This window comes from Camelus dromedarius, chromosome X (genome assembly GCF_036321535.1).
Source record: "Camelus dromedarius isolate mCamDro1 chromosome X, mCamDro1.pat, whole genome shotgun sequence".
NCBI classification, from domain to species: domain Eukaryota; kingdom Metazoa; phylum Chordata; class Mammalia; order Artiodactyla; family Camelidae; genus Camelus; species Camelus dromedarius.
Window position 1 is genome coordinate 1,769,864 of NC_087472.1, and position 22,096 is coordinate 1,791,959.

Below are 22,096 nucleotides of genomic sequence, written 5' to 3' on the forward strand. Positions count from 1 at the left end.
CCCTGGCCTGGCCCTGATCCTCCTCCTCTCTGTCCACACCCCCAGCCCCACCTCCTAGCCCTGGTCACGGCTCTGGGGCTTATTTGGCTATAACCAGGGACTGCAGCCCAGGCCCCTCTTCAGAGCTCCAGGCCCAAGGCCCTGCCAGTCCCCCATCCAGAGGCATCCAAGATGGACAATGGTCCCACTTTTGATCTGCTCCCACTGAGCTTGTCCTGTTCAGCCCCGCCCCCTGCCTGCTGCTAGTGCATTGGATTGGGTCCTCATTTCCCTTCACAGACCCTTCCATCCTGCATCTCCTGCCACCAGAGGCCCTTCACAATCTACTGCTACCTGACGCTGGTCCTCCTCTTCACTCTCCAAGCCAGACAGCTTCTTTCAGTCCCCAGAATCTGCCATATTGTCCCTCCACTCAGGCTTTCTACACCTTCCCTGGCCACCCCCCTGGTATCTGCAGACCTCAGATCAGCATAACTCCCTGCAAGGAAGAGCTTCTCACAATGCCCTGCTCTCTGGCCATGGCAGCCCACGGCCCCAGCAGAGTTCAGGTGCCCCAAGTCCTGAGGCCCGCAGGACCCTGCTCTGTCTCTGTTGGCTGCTGCCCCTTTGCCTTACACATGCACTTGAATCTCATGAGCTTTACCAGCCACAGAGCTGCTGCTCCTCTCTGCTCCTTCCCTGGCCCCCCAGCGTGGGCTCCCTCTTGCTTCCAGAAGCCAGAGTCGATGCAAAGCCTTCTGCCTTTGCCTTCCACTAGCCAGCTGGCCTTGGGCTGAAGTGGGGAAGCCAGACTGTCCTGATGTGAGTGAGTGGACACAACCTGACTTCTGAAGTCATTTCCAGGTCCAAGGTCCTAGGGTTTGGTTTCCTCAGTTTAGACAAGGTGTTGGCCAACTGTGGCCCACGAGCTAACTCTGGCCCTCAACCTGGTTTTGGAAATCCAGTCTGACTGGGTGCACAGCCATGCCCATTCCTTTATGCATTGTCTGCGGCTATCTTTGAGATCCAAGGACAGAGGTGTGTACTTTGGACAGAGACTTGGCCCACAAAACTAGAAACAGTCATTCTCTGGCCCTTGATGGGAGAAGTTGGCTGCCCCTGGTTTAGCCCATGAATTGCACTGTTGACAGTGAGTCTCTTTCAACCCTCCGCCATCTGGACCCCGGAGCCAGCACTTCTCAGCCAAGCATAGTGCTCCTACATCACTTTAAACGAGGAGACCCTCACAGTCAAGTGCAAAAAAGTGAGCCGAAGAGCTCCATACATTTAGAATTTTCTAATTCCGCATCTTAAATCCACTTAGCATTTTCTCTGAATTTGGTGAAGCCACACCTTCCCGATGGCAGATGGCCACTATCTGCTCTCAGTCCCCAGACTGGCTTCTGCGCTCAGGGTAACACAGGAACTGAGAATCACTTGACATTTTTTAATGAAGGAAAAAAACCAGTTCACTTTTTGTAGCCGGTGCAGCTGTGGCCTCATTATTTGGGCCTTTTCTGATGCCAGAAATGTTGGGGAGCCCCTGGCACACGGTTGCTCTTGATCTTTTGTGGTCAGTTTGCCAGCCACGATCTGGTTCCCCTGGCTCCATCCTTTCCGCTCTCCCTGCCCCCAGCTGAACTCCAAGCTCTTCCCTACCTAGCCTCTGTTCCTTCAGGACAGTCCTCCTGGGTATAATCAAAGTCTCACTTTGACGTCTGTCACTAGCCACCAGGCAAGGGGTGGTGTCTGCCTTGTTAGCTGCCTATTGCCAAAGCCGGAAGGTGCCAGGGCCGTGGGCTCAAACATGCTGCCGCTGGTGCAAGTCATCCCGAGCCTCTTCCAGTTGACGGTGAGCCAGTTTCCCTCCAGGTTCCACTTCCCTGCATTCCAGTCTTGGGCTCCTAACAAATGACTCGGATTGGTTTTAGGCCACCCCATGCTGCTGGGCACAGTCAATTCCCGGGACACGGGTTTGGTGAGAACTGGCCACTGCTTCTAAGAGAGGGTTGCCCTGAGGGCCTGAGCTCGCACACTGGGGCCGAGTATGTCCCCACGGCAGAGTTTAGTGTGTCCCAGCAAAAGTGCAGTCATGGCCAAGCGGACCCAGTGTCCTTTCCCAGTGCGTGGCCCTGACTGCCTCCTGGAACTCCTATCCTGTCCTGGGGCTATTCCCAGGACTATGGCAGGGTCCTCAGATTACCTCTCCATCTCTGGAACTCCCCAATGGACCTCACTGCCATCAACGCTGTCAGTGCCGCCCATCGCCCACCTTGATGCCGTGAACACCGTCTGCATCACCTCCACCTGTGTCAGCGGCCAGGGCCCACCCTTCCCAGCAGCTTCAGCTCCTTCATCTCCCCACAGTGCCTAACAGGACTCTCGAATTGAAGGGGGTCGAGGAGGACCCTCAGCCTGGGCTGCTCCAACCCTGACTCTCGCCTAGTCTTCCCATCCCAGTGTGGGGCTCCAGCTGAGCCTTGGAGGCACCAAGACCCCCGACCCCAGGCCCATACCTCTTCATGGAGGCACCTTCCCCACCTCCGCTGTGGTATCGTGTCTGCCAGGGACCCACAACCAGCTCTGCCTTTCCCCAGCTGCCGCCTATGTGGCTGATGTCCCTTGGGTCTCTGGCCCCATCCCTTCTCTCTGACCACTGAGTCAAGCTGTGCCCTCCACTGTCTACCACGTGGGGACTCCAAATGTTTCAGCATGTGATCAAATTCCTCTGGGTCCTGACTGTGGGAACTCTTTGCATGGTACCCCCCAAAGTCCATGATACTGTAAGATCATTTAAAAGTAAAAGACACAAAAAGCACTGTCCAGTAAAGATGACACTATCCTAGGGCTATGGCCGAGGTGTCTGGGAAGGCCAAGGAGTGGGTCTGGCTGGGCCGGAGGAGGGGGGAGGGCTGCACTGTGCCTTCCCGTCTCATCCCGAGCTAGGCCCGACATGCCCCTCACCTTCTGGCATCTGCGATGCAGTCCTTCTTCCCCTTTCACCGCCTGGGTGCATCGCCCCACCAGCTCCCTTGCCCCTGCCTAGGTTACTCATTTGTCCCATCTTAAAAGAGACCCTCTCTTGGTGCTGTGGTCCCTCCACCTGCTGCTGATGGCCCGGAGAGGGTTGTCAGTACTCAGGACCCCCACATCCTTTCACTCTGTTCTCTTCTGCCCCTACTTCCCCGGGACCTCTCCACCTGGGCGCTCGGTGCTCTGTGCACTACACCTCTGCCTCCGGGTCCTCCTCCTGTCGCTCCCCGTTCCCCGTTCCTTCCTGGCCAAGAGCCCCTGGGCTTGTCTGGACCTTTTCTCTTATCCATCCACATCCATGCATTTCCTGGATCCTTCTGTCCATCTGTCTGCTGATGAGTCCCCTACTCTCTCTCCAGACTCCAGGCTCTGCTTCTTCAAATTTACCTCCACGCTTTGTCTCCCTGTGGCCACTCTTGACCTGTGCAGTCTATTCTCACAGCCTGAGCAATCTTTTCAGTCAGAGCATGTCATACCTTCCACTAGTCCAAACCCTTCAATAGCTGTGTCTCCCTCAGAGGAAAACCTGAAGTCCTCCAGGGCCGGCTGTGGGTTGTGCTCTTCCTCTTTCTCCTTTACTCTCTCCCTTTTCCTCAAGTACGCCAGGCACATTCCTGCCTCAGGATCTTTGCACTGGCTGTTTCGTCTGCTGTGGAAGCTCTTCCCCAGTGAGCCTCAGGGTTCCCCCTCACCTCTTGCCGTTTACAGTCACCATCCATCCAGATCCCTCAGCACCCCTACACCTCTTCTGCCTCCTTTCCTCCCCAGTACGGTTCACCTCCAAACAACTAGCTTAAGTCTCCCCCAGGGCCATCGCATCTGCCAATCCCCTGCCCAGACTGCTCTTCCATCTGAAGCTGGCCTTTTCTTCTTATTTGGAACTCAGCTCACACATCCACCCTCCGAGAGGCTTTCCTGGACACCTTGCATCCAAAATAGTGCCATTCATTTTTCTCTTTCCTTCTCTGAGGCTTACTTGTCTGTTGGTTGTCCGCTGCCCAGCCCTGTCCCTGCACGTGAGCCCTGGCCTGCCTTCACCTCAGCTCCCTTGGTGGGGACAGGGCAGGTGATGCTCCAGCCCCAGGGGCCCTCCCAGCCCCATGGAGCCAAAGCAGAACGGATGCTCGAGCCAGACTCTGCCGGGTGACCGTGCCACGGATGCATGGCTAGGCTGAGAGCAGAGGGAGTGAAGGTCACGGCTGAAAGTGGATGTCCCCTGCTTTTGTCGTGAGCTTTAATAGCTTGAGTTTGCAACGTAGGTGATGGTGGAGGTGGAGAAGGGAGGGGAAAGCCAGGAGGAGAGTGGAGGGCTGCGGGAACACCCACCCCACTGAAGGAGAAGGAAAGAAGAGAAGAGAAAAAGAAGAGCGAAGGCGCCTGAACAACAATGACAACGGCCACAAGGGAAACGGTGCCCTGGGGAGCAGTCACCCCCTCTGCCCTCTGCGCCCGGCAGACTGCGGGGCTCACACCACTCAGAATTCTTCCATCCGACTCCTTCCCTGTCCCCCCACTGCTCCCTCAAAGTCCCTGCATGCTTGACGGACATGCCTGTCTCTGTCCCAACTGCTAATCCAGAACCTTCTGCAGCAGGAAGGGACCTGTCAGCTTCCCTGGCACCTGGGCTTTGGGTTTAGCACAAATTCCCAACACAGCCACCATGGAGCGCCATGGAGACTCCATGAACTTTGGGGTCCCCACGCCTCAAGCCCTCCCTGTAGGTGTGGAGGGGCGAGTCATGACTTGAAAGCCACACAAAGATGTGTGGGCCGACGTGCCCACGATCAAAAGGGCAGCAAGGGGCAGGGTCCATTTCCTCACCACGGAGTTAGGAAATGTGGAAATGCCAACTCCAGAGTTGGCCCTTTCACTGAGGGAGTGAATCCCAAGTCAAGCTAAAGACATGGCTTTGTGTAGGTTGACAAGCTGAAAATGCTAGTGGCTGGTGAGTTTTGTGAAGATCACCTCCCATTCTGTGGGCACGCATGTGTGCCCAGGACTGGAACAGCCCTGACTTGGTGGCTGGTGTCCATAGGATGTCGCACTGAGCTGACCCAGGCATGGAGAGCCCCAGGCTTTTCAGGGGCTCAGCCTTGCCTCTCATCCCGGCCATGTCCAGCTGTGGGGCCTCAAATAAGTCTCCTGAGCTGCCTAGGCCCTGGCTCCCAGTCCTGGGAATCGGCCTGGAAGTGCCTACTGGGGAGGGCTCCAGAGCAGGGCTTCCAGGGTTTGCCTTAGGCTGTGAGCTGGCGTGTGCTCTGGGAATGGCCTGGGAGGCCCTTCCCTGCACTAGGGCCAGGGGTGCAGGAAGTCTCAGGCAGGGCTGAGACCGTTCCTAGTATGGAGACCATGTGCACACTGTCAAAGAGCACAGAAAAAAACGCCAGTACACTTCCCAGAAACCCAAGTGAGTGGACTTGGCTCAAAGTCAGTGAATTTCCTGAAACAGAGGCAAAGTCCAGCAAACAAGACAGCTTTCACTTTACAGGGCTCCTTCCTCCATGGGGCTGGCTTGATTCCGGGAGTGGTCGCTCCTGAGTGTGTGAGGAGGCTGTCTCCCCAGGCCTGGGAAAGGTGTGTCCACCTAAGTCCTGGGGGTTCACCTGGCTGGACTTTGCCAAGTTGGAAGAAAGGTTTTCATGTTGCAAAAGCCAATTACAATAAAGTGACTGTCGTGATCTATTTCTGGCGCGGTCCGTCAGAACTCAACAGCCCTGTGAAGACCTACTGGCCACGTCTGACCAAGCTCAGCACCTATCCCCACGATCACACGTGTCTGAGCAGAGGCCCAGCATTACTGTAGGAGGGCCGGGCTGCTGGGGGACAGGCTTTGGAACTGTGGATGGGGAGGGGCTGGGGTGTGTCTGTGTGTCCTCCCTCACACCAGGGGTCAGCCGTCTGGCGCCCTGGGCTCGCTGCTCATTAGTAAACCTGAGTGAAGAGAGCAAAGCCCTCTCCGGCTCCATCCTGGGGGTCCTGACACCTAGCCAGGGAGATGCTGAGCTTCTTGGAGCATCACTGTGCGAGGGCGTGATTGGGGCAGGAATGGGGGTGACTGACATGCCAAGAGAGGTAGGAGTCCATGCCCCCTTCATTTCCAAAAGACTGAAAGTGCTCGGTAAAGACCGCTCCATCCTAGGACACTCAGATGGGTGGCCGCCAGGTCGTTCATGACTGAGGTCCCATGAAATGAGGTGGCGGGCCAAGGATGAAATGGCTGTGATAGGGGTGGCTGGCAAGCCAGGCAGGAGGAGAAATGGCTGAGTGAGCGGGGAGGAGGTAGTCAAGGCCATCCTGGAGCCGGAGGTCACTGTGTGCAATTGGGGGAGCAGGGACCACATTGGGACTCCCAAATCCAGAAGCAGCAAAGACTTGTGTGCACATGCGGGTGTGGGAAGCCTGGGGGAGGGTCAGAGGTTGACTAGAAAGCGTGGGTGGGTGTGAATGTGGGTGCGCTGAGCCTCCAGGATCATTGCATCTCCCCATCACCCCTTGGAGGGGCTCTCCTCCCTCTCTGGCTCTGGGGACATTCCCTGGCCACTTCTTGCACTGGTGTCATGTGCCAGGGCCTGTGTTGTGTGAGCAATGTCACCTATCACTCTGGCCTTCAGGCTCCTTGTCCACATCCCCAACTGGGCCTCCCACCTAGAGAGCCTGAGGTTCTCAGTAGAAGTGACGTGGGGCTGGAGACTGGCTGCACTGCAGGATGAAGTGCGGCCTGGCCGGGTGTCGGGCAGGGAGGACAGAAGCCTTCCTGTAAGAGCTGGGTTTTCCTTAGGAAACCTTGTGCCCCATGACCACGGCACCTGCCTCTCAGTTGGCCTGGAAGCTCTGCTGTGGCCTGCTCCCTGCATTCCTTCTGGTAAGTTCCAAGAGAGAGTGAGGACCTGGGGCTAGCCTGCACTCTGCCAGGCCTTCCCCCGATTCGTACAATGAGGGTTCTGGGCTTGGTGGTTTCTTGGGGTCTTCAAAGCTCCAACTGGGGGCTGGCTCAGAGTTCCAAAGCAACCTGCCTCACAGTGCTGCTGGCAAGAAGCAGTTTTGGTCGGCAGCTTCTGGAAGCAGGTCTGCCCCACCGGTGTCACCTGGTCTTCCATCCAGCATCTTCCTCCATAGCGGGGGTCCTCTCTTAGGTGTTGTGGCTCACCCAGGATCAGCCTTCTCGGCCACCTACTGTGAGTCAGGACATTGGGAACCCCACTCTGGCACAGCAGCGCTCTTCTCAGACAGAAGATGCTCAGCAATGACTGGTTGCTCTGCTGCCTGCTCCTCTCCCGGGCGGCACGTGGTGAGAAGGGACAGCCAGGAGTGAGTCAGGTCCCCTGGGAGTGGCTTGTGACTGATGGAAGGGGTGGCATTTCTCCCATGGCTCTTACCCAGAACTGCTGATCTCCACAGAAGGAGGGAAGGTGCTGGAAGCCGAGGGAGAGAGAAGAGACAGAGGGACCTCCAGGGAGTCAAGAGAGTGTGACCTCAGCAGGAGTGTGGAGAAGGCAGATGGACAGGCAGACAGAGAGGAAGCACAGAGAGAGATGGCAAAGGAACACATGGAGGAAGTCAAAGGGGAGGGAGGGACAGGAGAGGTCAGCGCATGCCCCCTCTTGTCCCTCTGTTCCCAGGAAGGAGTGTGCTGTGGCCCAGCCGGGCCCGGGCTGAGGCCCGTCAGGGAGGCCAAGGACCATCTCTGTCCTCAACCGACTGTGGCCGAGCCTCGTACAGACTTCTCTGGGTGGACTGGGGTGGCTGTCAGCCTGTATCTATGGCCGGGCTGGTGGCTCAGTGAGTGCCGAGCTGGGGGTGGGTGTGGCCTGTGGTACCGGGACTGCGCGCTCGGGTGTGTGTTCATGTGCACGCTGTTTCCAAAGGGGACAGGGTGGCCCCAACGGGGACCAGTGCAGCCCACATCCCCTCCTTAAAGGGCAGAGGGGCCTGAAACGACAGCTCAAACAAGAGGAGGAATGCCTCCCACTGGGGACCTGTCACCAGTTCCTAAAAAAAAAAAAAAAAAAAAAAGAAGAAGAAGGAAAGAAAAAACAAATAAAGAAAATACAAGGCAAAAGAAAAAAAGGAAAAGAGAAGGGAAATCAAGCAAAAAGAAAATCCCAGAATCTGGCGGGGGGAAAAAGCGTAGTTAACAACTCCCGTTTGTCAGGGAGTGACATGTTCACGGAGCTGAGAGTTGCCGGGTCCCACTGGAAGGAAAGGAAAGATGTAGCATTGAACCATCCAGGCAGGGGCTCTGGGCTCACACTTGAAGGTTTACTGTTTGGCTTTTGAGATCTCGAGTTTGTTACAAGAAGCAGGTGGCCCCAGAGCGAGCAGGGTACCCACACGGTTGCTTGCGTTGTCTCTGGTTGTGGGGACCATGGGGCAGTTGGTTCAACAGTCTCGTGGCTTTCCTTTTGTCTTTGTAAAAAGATGTGAGCAAATATGGAAGTTTATACTTTCATAAAGGACACCCCTGGGTTCTCTTTAAACTGTGATCAACATGGCGAGAATTTTTCAGTGGAGCGTATAGAAAGGAATCACTTTTGCCCAGCTTCTCAAAGGAAGGAGGAGGAGAGAGTATGGACCAGACCAGGTTAAAACTTTCCAATCCCGAAGCCTGCTTGGAAAGAGCGAAGATGCTTTGGGAACAAATGGGAATGCAGCAGAGTGCAGGCTTGGGGCGTGAGGAGGGCTCCTCAGGACACCTCTGACTCCTGGTGGCTCAGGACAATGGCTGACAGGGGACATAGCATCTGAGCAGGAGCAGCTGGCCACCACCGAGCACACCTGGGGACACATGTCAGCAACCTCCTGCAGCCCACAGCACATCTACTGCCTTTGGAAACCACCTCAAGGAGAGTTCTGGAAGCTGCCCCTTAAGTCCCAAGGAGGTGGGCTGCGTTCTTCTGCTGTGAATGATGCTGAAAAGACGCCGGCCTTTCCTTCCAGTCCTGGAGGGTGGCCCTGAGCCTGCGTGCGTCCCTTGTGCTGCCCCACAGAACACGGACCAAGGCCCCACCCTGACAGCAGACACCACCAGAAGCGGCCCAAGTTCATGAAGAACCATCAGCAGATGCAGACACGTTCAAGAAAAGAATACCAATGACAGAAGGAGTACTAAACCAAAACCAAACCAAACAAAAAAACAACAAAAAGCTCCCCCAACCAAACAAAGAAAAAAAAAAAAAACAGATGGTCCAGCCGTACCATGGATTCAATACATTTCATAAGAGAATATGGCTTTGGAGAGACACACCGTCTGGGCGGGAAGGACTGGACAGGGCAATAAAGAAAGAACGGAAAAGCCACGGTGAGCAGAGGATGCAAGACTGGAAAAAAGAGAAGGAAGAGTTGGGAGGCTTTTTTCTCCCCCCGAGATGCCATTTATGAGAGAAAAGGGGACTCAAGACTCACTCCCAGCGGCACTGGTGGGATTGGCAGCAGAGAGAATTACGTGAGTAGGGGTAGAAAGATTGGTTACGTCATGGAGCTGGCTGAGGACCGAAGACCGCCGGCGCACGGCACCCTGAAATGAACCGCTTCTCTTGAAGGTACTCACTACCTCCATCTGTGGGAGAGAAAATGAGATAAAGTTTGGCTTGCACTGCTGTCCCGGCTACCGCACGGGGGTGGGGCTGGGCGAGGACAGGGGCCACACTGGGCACAGAGCGGACACATATCGTGACAGCAAAGCCTCCTCTAGGCCGCCTTGCTCCCTGGGAGCTGACGATGCTTCTGACGGGGCCTTGGCCCAGGCCGAGGCCGGCCTCTATGTCATCCACCAAGAGAGGGTCTGCTGAGCCAAAGACAGGCGCTCAGAAGACGGGGCGCGCGGGGGGCGGGGAACGATCGATCGGGCACACTGCAAGCATTTTAAAATGAGCCATTTGCATTCACGATATGCTCACTGCAAGCCACTGGTCCATAAATACCTGTGTCTGGCAATACTCTGTTATCCTAGGTCAGTAGTTCTCAATCTTTTTTTTTCCACCCCAACACACCTGAGGGATGTGACACGCTCCCATTAGAAACAAGGCTCCTTGGTGGTGGGGACAGGGGCCCTTCCCTGGGCCTGTCCTGTTTCCAGCGCTCTAAGCGGGGCCACCACTCCCCTCCTGCAGCTCATCCAAGTGACTGAGGGTGACTTTGTGGGAAGTCTCAGTGGAAGAATGGATTTTAAGAGCGGGAAGGGGGTTCCCCAAAGCACTGGTTTGTCTTAGCTCGCCTTCCCACAGAGCCCCAGGCAGGGCAGGAGGGAGAGCGGAGATGGCTTTTGCTTTGGCCCCCACCCTTCAACCTTCCTAAGAGTCCAAAGGGAGGTGGGTCTTGGGGAAATGAGAGCCACATGGGTGAACTTGATGGGAGACGCAGTGTCTCTGGACTTCCTAAACCTGCCTTTGACTGGCACAGGGGCCTGGGGGCGGATCAGACCCAGGCCTGGGGTTCCGCGGAACTGTGTCTAGGTGGCCCCAGTGAATGTCTCCCTATCTGCAGAGCATGTTCCTAGATTCTGGGAGGCCAGCCCAGTGTGGTGCACTATTGGCTGCTTCTTTGGGAATGCCCCCCGGTGGTGGAGGGAGGGGAGTTTTGGCCTTAGAAGGTGGCTCTGACGTCTGGAAAGTGCCTTGTAGTTTGCTGTGGCACTACAGCCCTCGCAGAGAATGTGATCAGCAGGGCAAGCATGTACCACACTGCCGGTCTGCTCAGGGCTCTGCGCCAGGGCCCCCACCCCCAGGCCCCCAGGTAGCTACATGGCAGCTGCCAGGTTCAGGGGTGTGTCTGCCACGGGCCCAGGCTCTTGGAAGGAGGCAGCTCGAGTGCTCAGACTCCCCCCACCCCAACCAAAATGAGGATGTCCGTCATTGACACCCCCAGACGTGCTGTGAGACAGACTTATTGTCACAGGCTCGGCCGCTGAGCTCCCTCTTCTGCCCAGCACATCCCGCTCAAGAGCAGGGGACCCTCGTGCCGGGACTGAGGCCCGTGAGTCAGGTGTACTGAGTGCCCACAGGGGACTGGCACAGTGCCGAGCGCCCAGCGCACCGCAGCAAGGTGACCCCTGCAAGCCGTGATGGGGGGGGTCTCCCCTCCGGACTGAGGTGTTTCTAAGGCTCTGGAGACAGGTCTGTCTCAAGAGGGGACTCTTTCTGGGGCAAAGGTGATGAGGGAAGGGCAAGATGCCTTTCTTGCCTCTGCTTTGGCCTCTCCGTGTGGTGGCACGATTGGACAGTCTAAATACTGCAGAATTGTCGCCCAGCCCACCCTGAAAGCCCACACACTGGGCTGGGAACATGGCTGAAGCTTCTCCACGTTCCGAGTTTTGAGGACCCTGATTCTGGACGACACCCTAGCCGCCAGGTGTGTTGCTACATTAGCATGGGGCAGAGGTGACAGCAGATAGGAAATGCCTTCCCTGAGCAACAGAAAAAGCTGTGCGGGCCTCTGAAATCTGGGGAGCACTTTCATGTTTTGAAACCTCAGAAATGCAGGCCTGGTTGCCTCGAGAAAGTTCCTCTCGGCTTGGGATGTCTACAAGCTGAGAGACTTTATTTCTCCCAGACTTTCTGTTTTTCAAGCTGGTATTTTGACTCAAAAAGAATAAAGGCTTTGCAAAGTAAGCTCAAGTAACCCATGGCTTCAGTATTGTTGAGAAGCGCGGTGAATCTGCTGGGACAAAATCAAGATCCTGCAAAGAAATGAGTGCCTCTGCGGAGAGGACAAGGCTAAGGGATAGGAGAGGGAAGCCTGGGCCACCTCAGGCCAGTCCCTTCTCTCTGGGCCCTATTGCCTCGTGTGCAAAGCAGGGACCTGACTGGCCAGGAACTCCAAGCCTCCGACTGCAAGGACCCGCTCTACTAACCAGGCAGCAGTGTCAGCCCAAGAGGCCGCAGGCACTAAGGAGACAGATACGCAGCTGGCTGGGGCACCACCGACCTCCTCCCAGACACCTCAGATTGGGGCGGGGCTGAGGACTTAGCTGCTAAAGAGCTAACGCTGAGTTAGGCTCATGGACGGAAGGAGACGGGCTGAGCGGGCTTTAGCTGGCTCCGGCTCTGCCCCAGACCCCAGCACAACACCCGAGAGACTGCTGGGGCCAGGACGGGGCGGGGAGGGGGGTGCTCAGAGTCGAACATTGGGCAGACGGTGGGGGAGAGTGGGGCGGCTGGCTGGGAGGGCTACTCCGTTCTACTGGGGACTCAATGTTCCTGCCGGACTTGAGACATCCTTTCTCAGCCACGTGGGCCGACGTGCTTGGGACACCAGGAGGGATGAGCCACCTCACCCAGCCCTACAGGATCCGGAGCTCTGGGCAGCCCGGGCTCTGCAGCCTTGGAAGGTTCCCCGGGGCAGTCTGCACCTCAGTGATTCCAGTGCCCTGGGCTGGGAGCACAGATCCCGCATGTAGAACTGGCTGTCGTAAGCGCATGTGCTGCATTGGCCGGACGGAGAGGACTCTGAGAAGGCTTCACTAGGCAGCAGCCTTTGAGCAGGCTGCTGTAGGATTAGGGGGACCCCCGGGGGACGCAGTGGGGCCTGGGGAGGCCTAAGGCCAAGACAGTGGCCAACACAGACACTGAGCCAAGTGGGCAAGCAGAGCAGGCATCTGGAAAGGCAGCAGGGGTTATGGGGCACAGGGTGTTGGGGGAGATGTTAAGGGGCAGGGGCTTGAAGGCCACGGTCAGGACCCTGGACTTCACCCTTAGGATGAGGAGAGAGGCTACACGGGCCACAGAGCAGGAGGTGGTGTTGGAGGGGCTGCGCTGAGCAAAACTCAGTGGAGCTTCTGTTGGGGGAGGAGAGGAGGGGAGCCCAGAGGCTGGCCTCCTGGGGGTTGTGTGGGAGCAGCCGTGCACTGGGAGGTGCTTTGTGTGCCTTGCATGGAAGATTCTTTGGAATGAGCCTGTGATCGTGTGTGACTCTACAGGCAAACACTAGGGAGAGGTGTGGTCTCAGGTCTTGCCCCAGACCAAGGGTCCCACGGCAGGAAGTTGCCTAAACTCCAGAGAAGGGCCGGGCCGGGTGCATGGTGGAATCCCCAGGAAAAGGAGCAATTGGAGCTGGGTCAGGGCAGGGGCTGGGGGTCCCGGACAGAGCATAGCCAGAGGCCAGTGGCCGGGCAGGAGGAAGCCCAGGAAGGGCAGGGCAGGGCGTGATGGGTGTCACCAGGCGGCTGCAGGTGTTCAGGGTGAACACAGGGAGCCTCCCTCCAGGCATAGACATGGGTGGCTGGGCCAGGAGGACTTTGGGTGAGGGGTGCAGGGAGGGCGTGTTTGGATTGGGGATGTGCATGCAAGGGGGTAGAGCTGAGCCGAAGGCACCAGGTGGATGCGGAGACAAGAAGAGGCTCTGGGACCAGTCCCTGGCAGTGGAAGTAACAGAACCATCTCCATCAGGAGCTGGGGGGCTGGGAGGAGGTGTGCTCGGGGTGGTGGGGCCTGTGGTCTGGGCTTAGCTGAGCCCAAGGTGGGTGCTGTGGTGCCTCTTGGTGTGGGTGTGGCACTCTGGGGTTCCTGGCCGGGCAGAGGAGGAGGTGGTGCATGAGGGGTGCCTGGTCGCCGTCTGGAAACTGAAGGGAGGGCCAGGCTGTGAGGAATTGGCAAGCAGAGACCAGCGCCCCTGGTCCGTGGGATTTTCAGCAAGCAAGCTGCACAGTTTGAAACAGGACAGACCAAGGTCTTAGCAGGAGGTGGGAGTCACAGGCCAGCAAGGATGAAGGGCAGGCAGCGAGATGGAAGGGACAGCAGGCCACCAGGAAAGCAGGGCCGACCGCGCTTCAGGGAAAGGCGCTAGGAGGCAGCTTCCAAGCAGACCTTGGTGAGAACTGCCTCCGAGTGCTGAGGGAAGACGCCGGGCTGTGGTGGAGTCACCAGTGAGGGCCAGGGAAGGCCTCGGGGAAACAGTGAGCGTGGAATATTCTGGCAAGAAGGCTGGCCGGGAAGAGTTAGGGGCAGGGAGCAAGAGTGGCTCTGTCAGAGGGACTCTCGTGAAGCCTTCGCAAGTGCCCGCAGCTGGGCGGTCGCTGTGACCGCCTGACTTTGGAGAGGACTGCTGCTGACTGCCTCGGCTTCAACCAGCAGTGGTGAGCTCGCCAAAGGCCGTTTGAAATGAACACCTACCTCATCCTGAGAATGTCACTTCCCCATGACCTGGGAGAGTTCCCAGCAAATAAAACAAATCCCAGCAGCTATTCGAACAGCCCCCACTGCCCCGAGACACAGCTCTCAGTCACCGCGTGCCCTTGGCTGACACCTGCGCGCACTACGGGGAGGGCCGCCTGGGCCCTGGGGGAGGTGTCAGGGAGAAGGCATCTCAGTGCCTCGATGGTCTTTGGACACCCCCAGCAGCTGCCCTTGTGGTCGTAGCAGCAAGACCCCAGGGCATCCCTGTTGGGCTCGGGCTCGCCTCGCCCATTCTCTGCCTCTTGCTGGCTTGCCACCCTCTGGAGGCAGGAACGCCAGAGTAGGTGAGTGGCACGGCGGCTTACCTGCGTCTGGATCCTGTTGAGGCCCCGGAACCAGAGGATCTGGCCTCTGCGGAGCTCGCGCTCGGCGTGGTCGATCTCTTCCTCGCCCTCCGCCAGCTCCTCGTCCGTCATCTCGTCCTGTCCGGGCCCGTGTCCAGCTTCCTTCAGGCACTTGAGCTGGCTGGTGGGGATGGTGGCGATGACCTGGCCAAGAGGCAGAGGTGGCTGTCAGGGCTGGGCTGGGCTGGGCTTTTCGGGGTGGAAGGTCTGCTGGGGCCGGAGAGGAGCCCAGAGTGTCCCCCTCTGTCTGACGCACGCCAAAGCCGGTGCCCATGCCTCCCGCCTTCCAGCATCTTCCTGAGGGGCAGCCCCGGGGGCCTGCAGCTGCTCCTCAGACGGAGGGGCCGCCTCTTTCCCTGGACACTGCGGGTTTCTGTGTTTAAGCGGAGCGAGCAGGCGGAAAGCAGTCCTGTGGAAGCGGGTACTGAGATCGGAGGTCACTGGGGGCCATGGAGCGTTTCCCAGTGAGGGGGCAGTGATGTAGCTGGAGCCCAGAGCCCTGGGCGGGGGCCTGCAGGGACCCCGTGTCCCTGTACATGGGCCCACCTCCATCAGCGTCCAGAGGAGCAGCCAGTGCGGCCTTCCTACGTGGCATGTAAGGCAGAGAGAGGCCTGGCCTTGGACCCCAGCTCCTGGGAGGGAACCTCTAGGCCCTGGCATGTCCTGCCTGATGAGAAGGTCTTGGTTTGCCTGGGGCCGAGGGCCCTGCCAGTCAGTCTCTGCCAACGGCGTGATTCCTGGTGGGGCCTTGGGCCACACGTCTCAGCTTGACCTCCAGGGTGCAGGGACCCAGGAACTCAGGTCAGCTGGGCGGGTGCTCCGGGCTTCCAGGACCGATCCCCATCAAGTCCCTGGACAGCAGCGCTCAGGGAGCGTCCCTGGTGACAGCAGCCCGTGCATGTTGTCACCTATCACCGCTGGGAGAAAGGCCGCTGTCCCACAACTTGGCTGGCAGGGGTCTGGGAGCTCGCACCTGGTCTCTCCTGGACCTGCTGTACCTAAGCGTGACCTTGGACCTCCAGCCTCCAGAGAATAGCATCTGCCACGGAAGCCACCCGATGCGGGGTAGTTTGTGTGGGGGCCTGAGGTGGCTAAGGTACAGGACAAAGTGGATCCTGGACTCAGCCTCCTACACTAATGCTCTAGAACTCTGGAGAAAGGCTGTCAGAGGGCTCTTGTGGGCCCACGGCCTGGTCTGGCCCCTCCTGGGCTCTGCCCAGCCCCAGCACCGAGGTCTCCCTTCCTGAGGTGACCTTTGGCCCTGTGAACTGGCTGCAGCCACAGCTGCAGAGCCTGAGGTGTAAGGCTTGCCCTTCGTCAGCTCAAAGAATGTTCTCGTTTCCCTCCAGCCTCTGCCCTGGGGAGGGTTTAGTGAGGTGCAGTTTAGTTTCAAATAGGTGAGTGTTTCCCAAGCTCCTACCATGGAAAGGGGAATGGCGGGTGGTTTTGCCAGGGCCGGTGACATCCCAGCCATGGCCCTTGGCGTTCCCTCTGTGGATGCTGTCACTTGTGGCCTGGTACTTAGGGAATGGCATGTCCCCGGCCTGAGACCCGTGGTGTGCAGCCCCCCTGCCAACACACCATGGGCTTTTCCGGGTGTGGGCTCCGAGGCTCCGGAGTAGGGAGCCAGGCAGGGATCCCTGGGCTGCCCACAATTCCCCAGCATTGTGCCCGTCACCAGTGCTGTCCCAGAATGGACAAACAGGAAGGGGGCGGTGCCCTGAGAGCTGCCAAGGCAGATACTTACCTGTCCCCAGACCAGCTCCCCAACACCAACAAACAGGCACCAGAGCCACTGCTCCGTAGACAGAGGGGAGCAGCTGAAGGGCTTTCCGCCAAACTGGACGATGACGATCTGCAGGAGAGGGGTGGGAGGGAGGTGGGTCTGGCTGGCATCTGCAGCCCTCGGGGCACACCCTGCCGTGCGGGCCTGGTGCTCTGCTCTGGGAGTCAGAGGGGTTTTTGGTTCACTCAGGTAGACAAGCCATTCCCTGGGAGTCTTCCTTGCTTTGGGCTCCTGCCCTTCCTTCCTCCCGCAACCAGGGGGCAAAGAAGCCTTCCCAGACTGGCTGACCACCGGCCGTGGGGGCCACGCCAGGCGGGCGCGTGGCTTCGCTGGGTGCCAGATGCCCACCGATGCAGGGGCCCTGAACTGTCCCTTTTCCAGCCTTTGGGCGTGGTTCAGCTGTGTTAGCAGTGCTTGTGGCTTCTGTAAATGTGATGGTTTAACATACATATGCCAGATACTCCGATAACGCATCTCACCTTCCTTGCCTGGGCCTCCTGGAGCCTCACTTCCCCTCCGTGGGAGGAGTCCTCTTCCCAGGGACGAGCTTTTCGACTGCAGACCTACTAGAGCCCACATTCCAATCTCTGTGTTCTGGGCCACCGTGCGCCTGCCCTGATCGCCCAGGCCCTACAGCCCAGAGCCTGGACATTATTCACAACCGTCATGCCCTGGGCCTGTTCACCTCACCTTCCCAGCCCTCCGCCAGAGAGCGCACTGAAGGTCCTGTCCCGCCCAGGGCTCCTCGCCCTCTCTCTGCTACTGATCAACCCAGGTGCCTCCTCTGGTGGCCCCCCATGGAGTGGCAGGCCCCCTCCTCTGTGAGAAACAAACTGTCCTGACCTGGTGGCCTCTCTAGAGCTCACATGTTCATGAAGACACCCTTGTTTTGAGTGCTCAGTGCCTCATGGAGAGCGGACTGACCAGCCTGACCACAGCATTGTGGTGTCAACACCAGGGACAGAGAGCATCTCCAAAGGAAACTTCTGGAGTGATGGTGGCCTCCTGCCAAGGAATCAAGGGCTAGAAATGGGAGGAGCAGACCTGGAAGGATCTGTGAGAAGGGCAGTTCTGAGGCGGGCACACTCAAGCCCTGTGGAAGCTAGCGAGTGAACCCAGGGCAAGGCCAGGGTGTTGGGAAGATGGACAGCGGGAGTGCGGGCAGAGCTGGTTCTGTGAAGGGAGAAGCGGAGGCTGGTGTGGAGAGCACAGGGTGGGGTGGTCCCCTCTCCCACCCCTTTCCCAGGACTGGAGCCACCCATCCTACCTGGATGGCGAAGGTGCCCAGCACGATGGTGCAGAAGATGGGGTTGCTGAAGATGCCGTCGAAGACGTTGCGCTCGCCGTGGATCTTGCGGGCATTGATCTCGTTGAAGAGCTGCATCATGACGAACGTGTTGAAGATGATGGTGTAGTGCTCGGAGGGTGGAGAGTGCAGCGGCGCGTTCCTCCCGCTGTCGATGTCAAAGAAGAGCTCCCCTGCAAGCCCAGGGGCCCGTGAGGGAAGCCGGGCCCTGAGTGGGACCGGTGTCCCCAGGCAGGGCTGGGGTCTGCGCCGCAGCCCCGATGCCACTGCTGGGCGACTGTGAGGAGAAAGTAACGAGTCCCTCAGCCCACAGCCAAGGCCAGGGGCTGGACCAGGGGTCTGGCACTGAAACCCCGGGGACAGGAGCGAAGACAATGAGACACAAGGCTCTAAACTATCTACGCCTCAGACCCATTTGTGCACCGGCTCGAGCTGGAGGAGGAACCATGAGAGGCTTCTGCTCCTGAGAAGTTCCAGAAAAGCCCATAAGGGGACCCCTAGATGCTGACGTTGGGGGGCCCCCACGCGTGACTCTGGCCCCTCAGCAAACGCCATCCCTGCACTGAGCTTCGAGCCTGCCCCTGGAAACATGGGCTGGAAGCCAAGCCACCTCCTGGTCAAGGGTCCCCAGACAGGCGGACAGCGTCCTCATGTCAGGAAGCAGCCACACACAGACCAACCAAGAAACCTGCCCCCAAGGAAAGGAAGGGATCCACTGAACAGAGCTGAGGCAGGACGCAGAAGAAAGCTCCCAGGGCCACAGGGAGGGGAGGGCCAAGGGGGTTCTCACTGGAAATGGGGTCCCCAGGAGCCCGTCCGTCCCTGCCACTGCTAGACAGTGTCAGAACCCACAGGGCCGGCAACAGCGCAGTGTGCTCCCGGGCTGACCTACCGACGAAGAGCAGCGTGAAGATGATGCTGAGCTGGTAGACTGCGTGGCCCAGAATATTCTTCATCATGGTGCGTGAGATCAGGGGCTTGTCCCGGCCGTATGGCTTCCGAAGCAGCAGCGACTCAGTGGGCGGCTCGGTGGCCAGGGCCAGAGAGGCGAACGTGTCCATGATCAAGTTCACCCACAGCATCTGCACGGCTTTGAGAGGAGAGTCCTGTGGAAAGGAGGCAGTCAGCCCACCATGGGATAGGAAACCCCACTGGCCCCCCCACTCCTGGTAAGAAACTCAGCTTGGGGGGCAATGTCATTGGCATTTAATTCAAGTGAAATGCAACAAATCCAGTCTTCCCACAACAACGTGCCACCTCCATCCCCATGTTTTCTTAAGGGTAGCAGAGGGTTCACGCTGGGCTTTCAGATTCCTGCTCTTAAAATGCTCTCAGTCTCCCTTCCTCGCTCACCTGGTGGCAGGGATCGAGAAGGTGTGGTCCAGATTGTTAGCAGGAAGCTGCCCACCCCCGTCAGTTGACCCAGAGCATCCAAGAGCCCAGAGGATGCGTGCTCTCCCGTCTCGCACACCCGAGGAGTGGGAAGAGGCAGAAACTGCACTGGACCTTCCTTCTCACAGCCTCTCAGTTGGTTAAAAGTGAGCCTTACAGAGGTCAGATACAAAAGACCACATACTGTACAATTCCCTTCCTAGGAAACTGTCAGAACTGACAGATCCACAGAGACAGAAAGCAGATGAGCGGGCACCAAGGGCCCAGGGTGGGGAGAGTGGGGAGTGGCTGCTGAGTGGGCACAAGGGGGATGAGAAAGTTCTGGAATGAGATAGAGGTGACTGTCACACAAGATTGTGAATGCACTAAGACTCGCCGGATCGCACACTTCAAAATGCTTACAATGGTTATTACGGGAGAGTTTATGTTACGTGGATTTTATCTCAATTAAAAAACACCTTTGAAAGGGAGACAAATTCTGGACACTCACTAATGGGGAGAATTGGACCACCAGAGAAGGGGAAGAGGCGCCCCTGAAGGTGAGCTCTGGAGTTGCCAGCAGACCCAAGAGAAGTGCAAAGGCAGATCCACACAGACTTGCACACGTGTGTTCATAGCAGTCGAAGGGTGGAAACAACCCAAATGCCCATTGATGGAGGACAGATCGACACAACGTGCTCTCTCCATCCATGGAACATCAGTCCTCCTTCAACGGGAATGAAGTACCTGCTACAACATGGATGGACCTCGGAAACACTGTGCTAAGGGCAAGAAGCCAGACACAACCACATATGCTCTGATCCCATTTATCTGAAATGTCCAGGAGAGGTAAGTCTGTAGAGACAGAAAGCAGATGTGTGGGGGCAAGGGGCTGGGGGAGGGGGGCAGGGGAGTGACTTCTCATGGGGTCTTGGTTTCCTTTTGGGGTGATGAAAACATTCTGGAACTACATAGAGGCGATGATTGCACAACATTGTGACCGTACTTAAAAATCACTGAATTGTATACTCAAATGGTGGATTTTTTGGTATATGGATTCTCTCTCAACTAAAAAACTCTGGAGCAAAGAAAAACCTGACTCCCACAACTGCGCCCTCGGACAGGGGCTCTTTGGCCCTCACGCTGCTGGGAGCAGGGTCCCCTGGGCTTGTTCTGCACACAGGAGTCCGGGTGCACGAGGCAGGAGGGGCCCGGGGAGCCAGCTGCCTCCTGCACTCTCCCTCGGTTGTGGGAGGGGCTCAGGGTCCTCCTCGGGCACAGTGGCCCCCAGTGCCTACCTGAGTAATGCAGGCGCCTGTGAAAGCCACAATCACGGCCACCACATTGACAGTCAGCTGGAACTGCAGGAACTTGGAGATGCTGTCGTAGACGTTGCGGCCCCACATGACTGCCTTGACGATGCTGGTGAAGTTGTCATCGGTCAGGATGATGTCCGAAGCCTCCTTGGCCACGTCAGTCCCTGCAATGCCCTGGGGGGCACACACAGAGTCCATGGGCCCCTTCCCCAGCCCCCCACAACCACTCATCCTTCCCTTCCAAACGAGTCCCTTGGTCCATGCAACGAGTCCTTGCACTAGAACAGTTTTGCTCAGAGACAAAGAGGAGGCTGCCCTACTGCCACAGCTGGGTCGCCTACTAGTCTCTGCCCGGTCTCTCCACACTAGAGCAGCTTGCTGTGTGGGGAGCGCCCGGGAGTCCGGCTCTCGGAAGGACTGGCCTGTGCCCCTGTGCCTGCCCAGGCAGGGTGGGAGCTGGGCTGGCTGGGTCTCTGCATTCAGCAGCTGAGCAGCCTCCTGTGCTCCCAGCGCCACCCTGCTCGATGGATTTTACTGGAAGAATTAGGTCCACAAAAGCAACAGGAGAGAAGCACAGAGGAAGAGCTCATTTGGGGACTGTGCTAACCACACCTGTGACTGAGGTTCACTGAGACTGGACCGGGACATGAGGAGGCCGGTGCACAACTGACCAGTACCCCCCAACCCCCAGCAGGGCCGCCGGGCCCCGCGGTCACCTCTGGCATCATCACACCAAATACCTTTAAATAAATCGCACATGTGTCCCCTGATCGGCAGAGCTTGCCGAGGCCCAGGTGGCCAGGATATGAGAGAAAGAAACTTCTGGCACTCTGCAACTTGCTTTAATGGTAGCCCCCACATCCCTGCACAAAGCTTATGTCCTTAAGAAGCACCCGCCTCCACCAGTGTGGTGAACTAGGCTGGCAGCAGGTGGCTTACCATGGCGAAGCCCACGTCCGCCTTCTTGAGGGCTGGCCCGTCGTTGGTGCCGTCCCCGGTCACGGCCACCACCTGCCGCTGTTCGCCGGTGCTGCTGTCGATGATGCCTGGAACACAGTAGGGCGGGGCAGGGCTGCGGCCTAACTGTGTTCCTGTGGGACCAGCCCAGGGCTGTGGTGGGGGGGACCAGTTGGCTCTGGGATTGTGACTGTGCTACTGCCTCCATGCTCTCTGTCACTTTGGGACCAAGTCCCTGTGCGTTGACTGGCAGGCTTGTCCCCCTTCTCCTACCCCAGCCCATCACCCAGTGAGATGACATGGGGTGGGGCTGTGATTTCTAGAAGGCAGGGGCTCAGCGCTGTGTGACTGGGACAGACGTTTCCATCTCCTGGGCTTCAGTATCCCCATCTGCTAGGATGAGAGACCAGTCTCCCCAGCCTCTTCCATTTGTGTTAACATTATCATCTCCATTTTCCTGATGAGAAAACTGAGGTTCAGGGAGGGCCAGTGACTTTCTCTGAGACACAAAACAAGTCTCCTGCAACAATGGGTCCAGAGCTGAGTACCGTACTTCCTAGGCGGAAGCTCAGACAACACGTGGGGGTGATGGCCACAGGCAGCCTGCGCCATGCCACCTGGGCAGGGGCAGGGAAGGGCGAGCAGGAGTGAGCCAAGTCCATTACCTTTGACCAGAGTGTGCTTGTCAGTGGGAGACGATCGGGCGAGGACCCTCAGCTTGGGCCACACCTTGTCCAGACGCTCCTGCTCTATCTGGGAGGGGATAGAACGCAGAAGCTGCAGAGCCTAGGTGGGCGGGCGGACAGGGCTGAACAGGAGGGGTTGGGGTGGAGAAA

General features: G+C 58.0%; 1 protein-coding gene across 6 annotated transcripts in view; it reads right to left on the reverse strand.

Annotated features, from left to right (window-relative positions):
- Positions 1-22,096, reverse strand: part of ATP2B3 (ATPase plasma membrane Ca2+ transporting 3) — a 62,530-nt gene that overhangs the window by 1,677 nt on the left and 38,757 nt on the right. For 2 of the 6 annotated variants that reach the window (XM_064482779.1, XM_064482778.1), the window contains 8 exons: positions 21,926-22,013; positions 21,243-21,349; positions 20,286-20,477; positions 18,509-18,722; positions 17,578-17,789; positions 16,272-16,379; positions 14,486-14,668; positions 9,482-9,568 (listed from right to left, as the gene is read on the reverse strand). In XM_064482779.1, coding sequence (XP_064338849.1) covers positions 9,482-9,568; positions 14,486-14,668; positions 16,272-16,379; positions 17,578-17,789; positions 18,509-18,722; positions 20,286-20,477; positions 21,243-21,349; positions 21,926-22,013 — 1,191 coding nt within the window. Of the gene's footprint in view, positions 1-9,414; positions 9,569-14,485; positions 14,669-16,271; positions 16,380-17,577; positions 17,790-18,508; positions 18,723-20,285; positions 20,478-21,242; positions 21,350-21,925; positions 22,014-22,096 lie in introns of all 6 variants that reach the window. The other 4 variants (XM_064482783.1, XM_064482782.1, XM_064482781.1 and 1 more) reach the window with 2 other exon arrangements.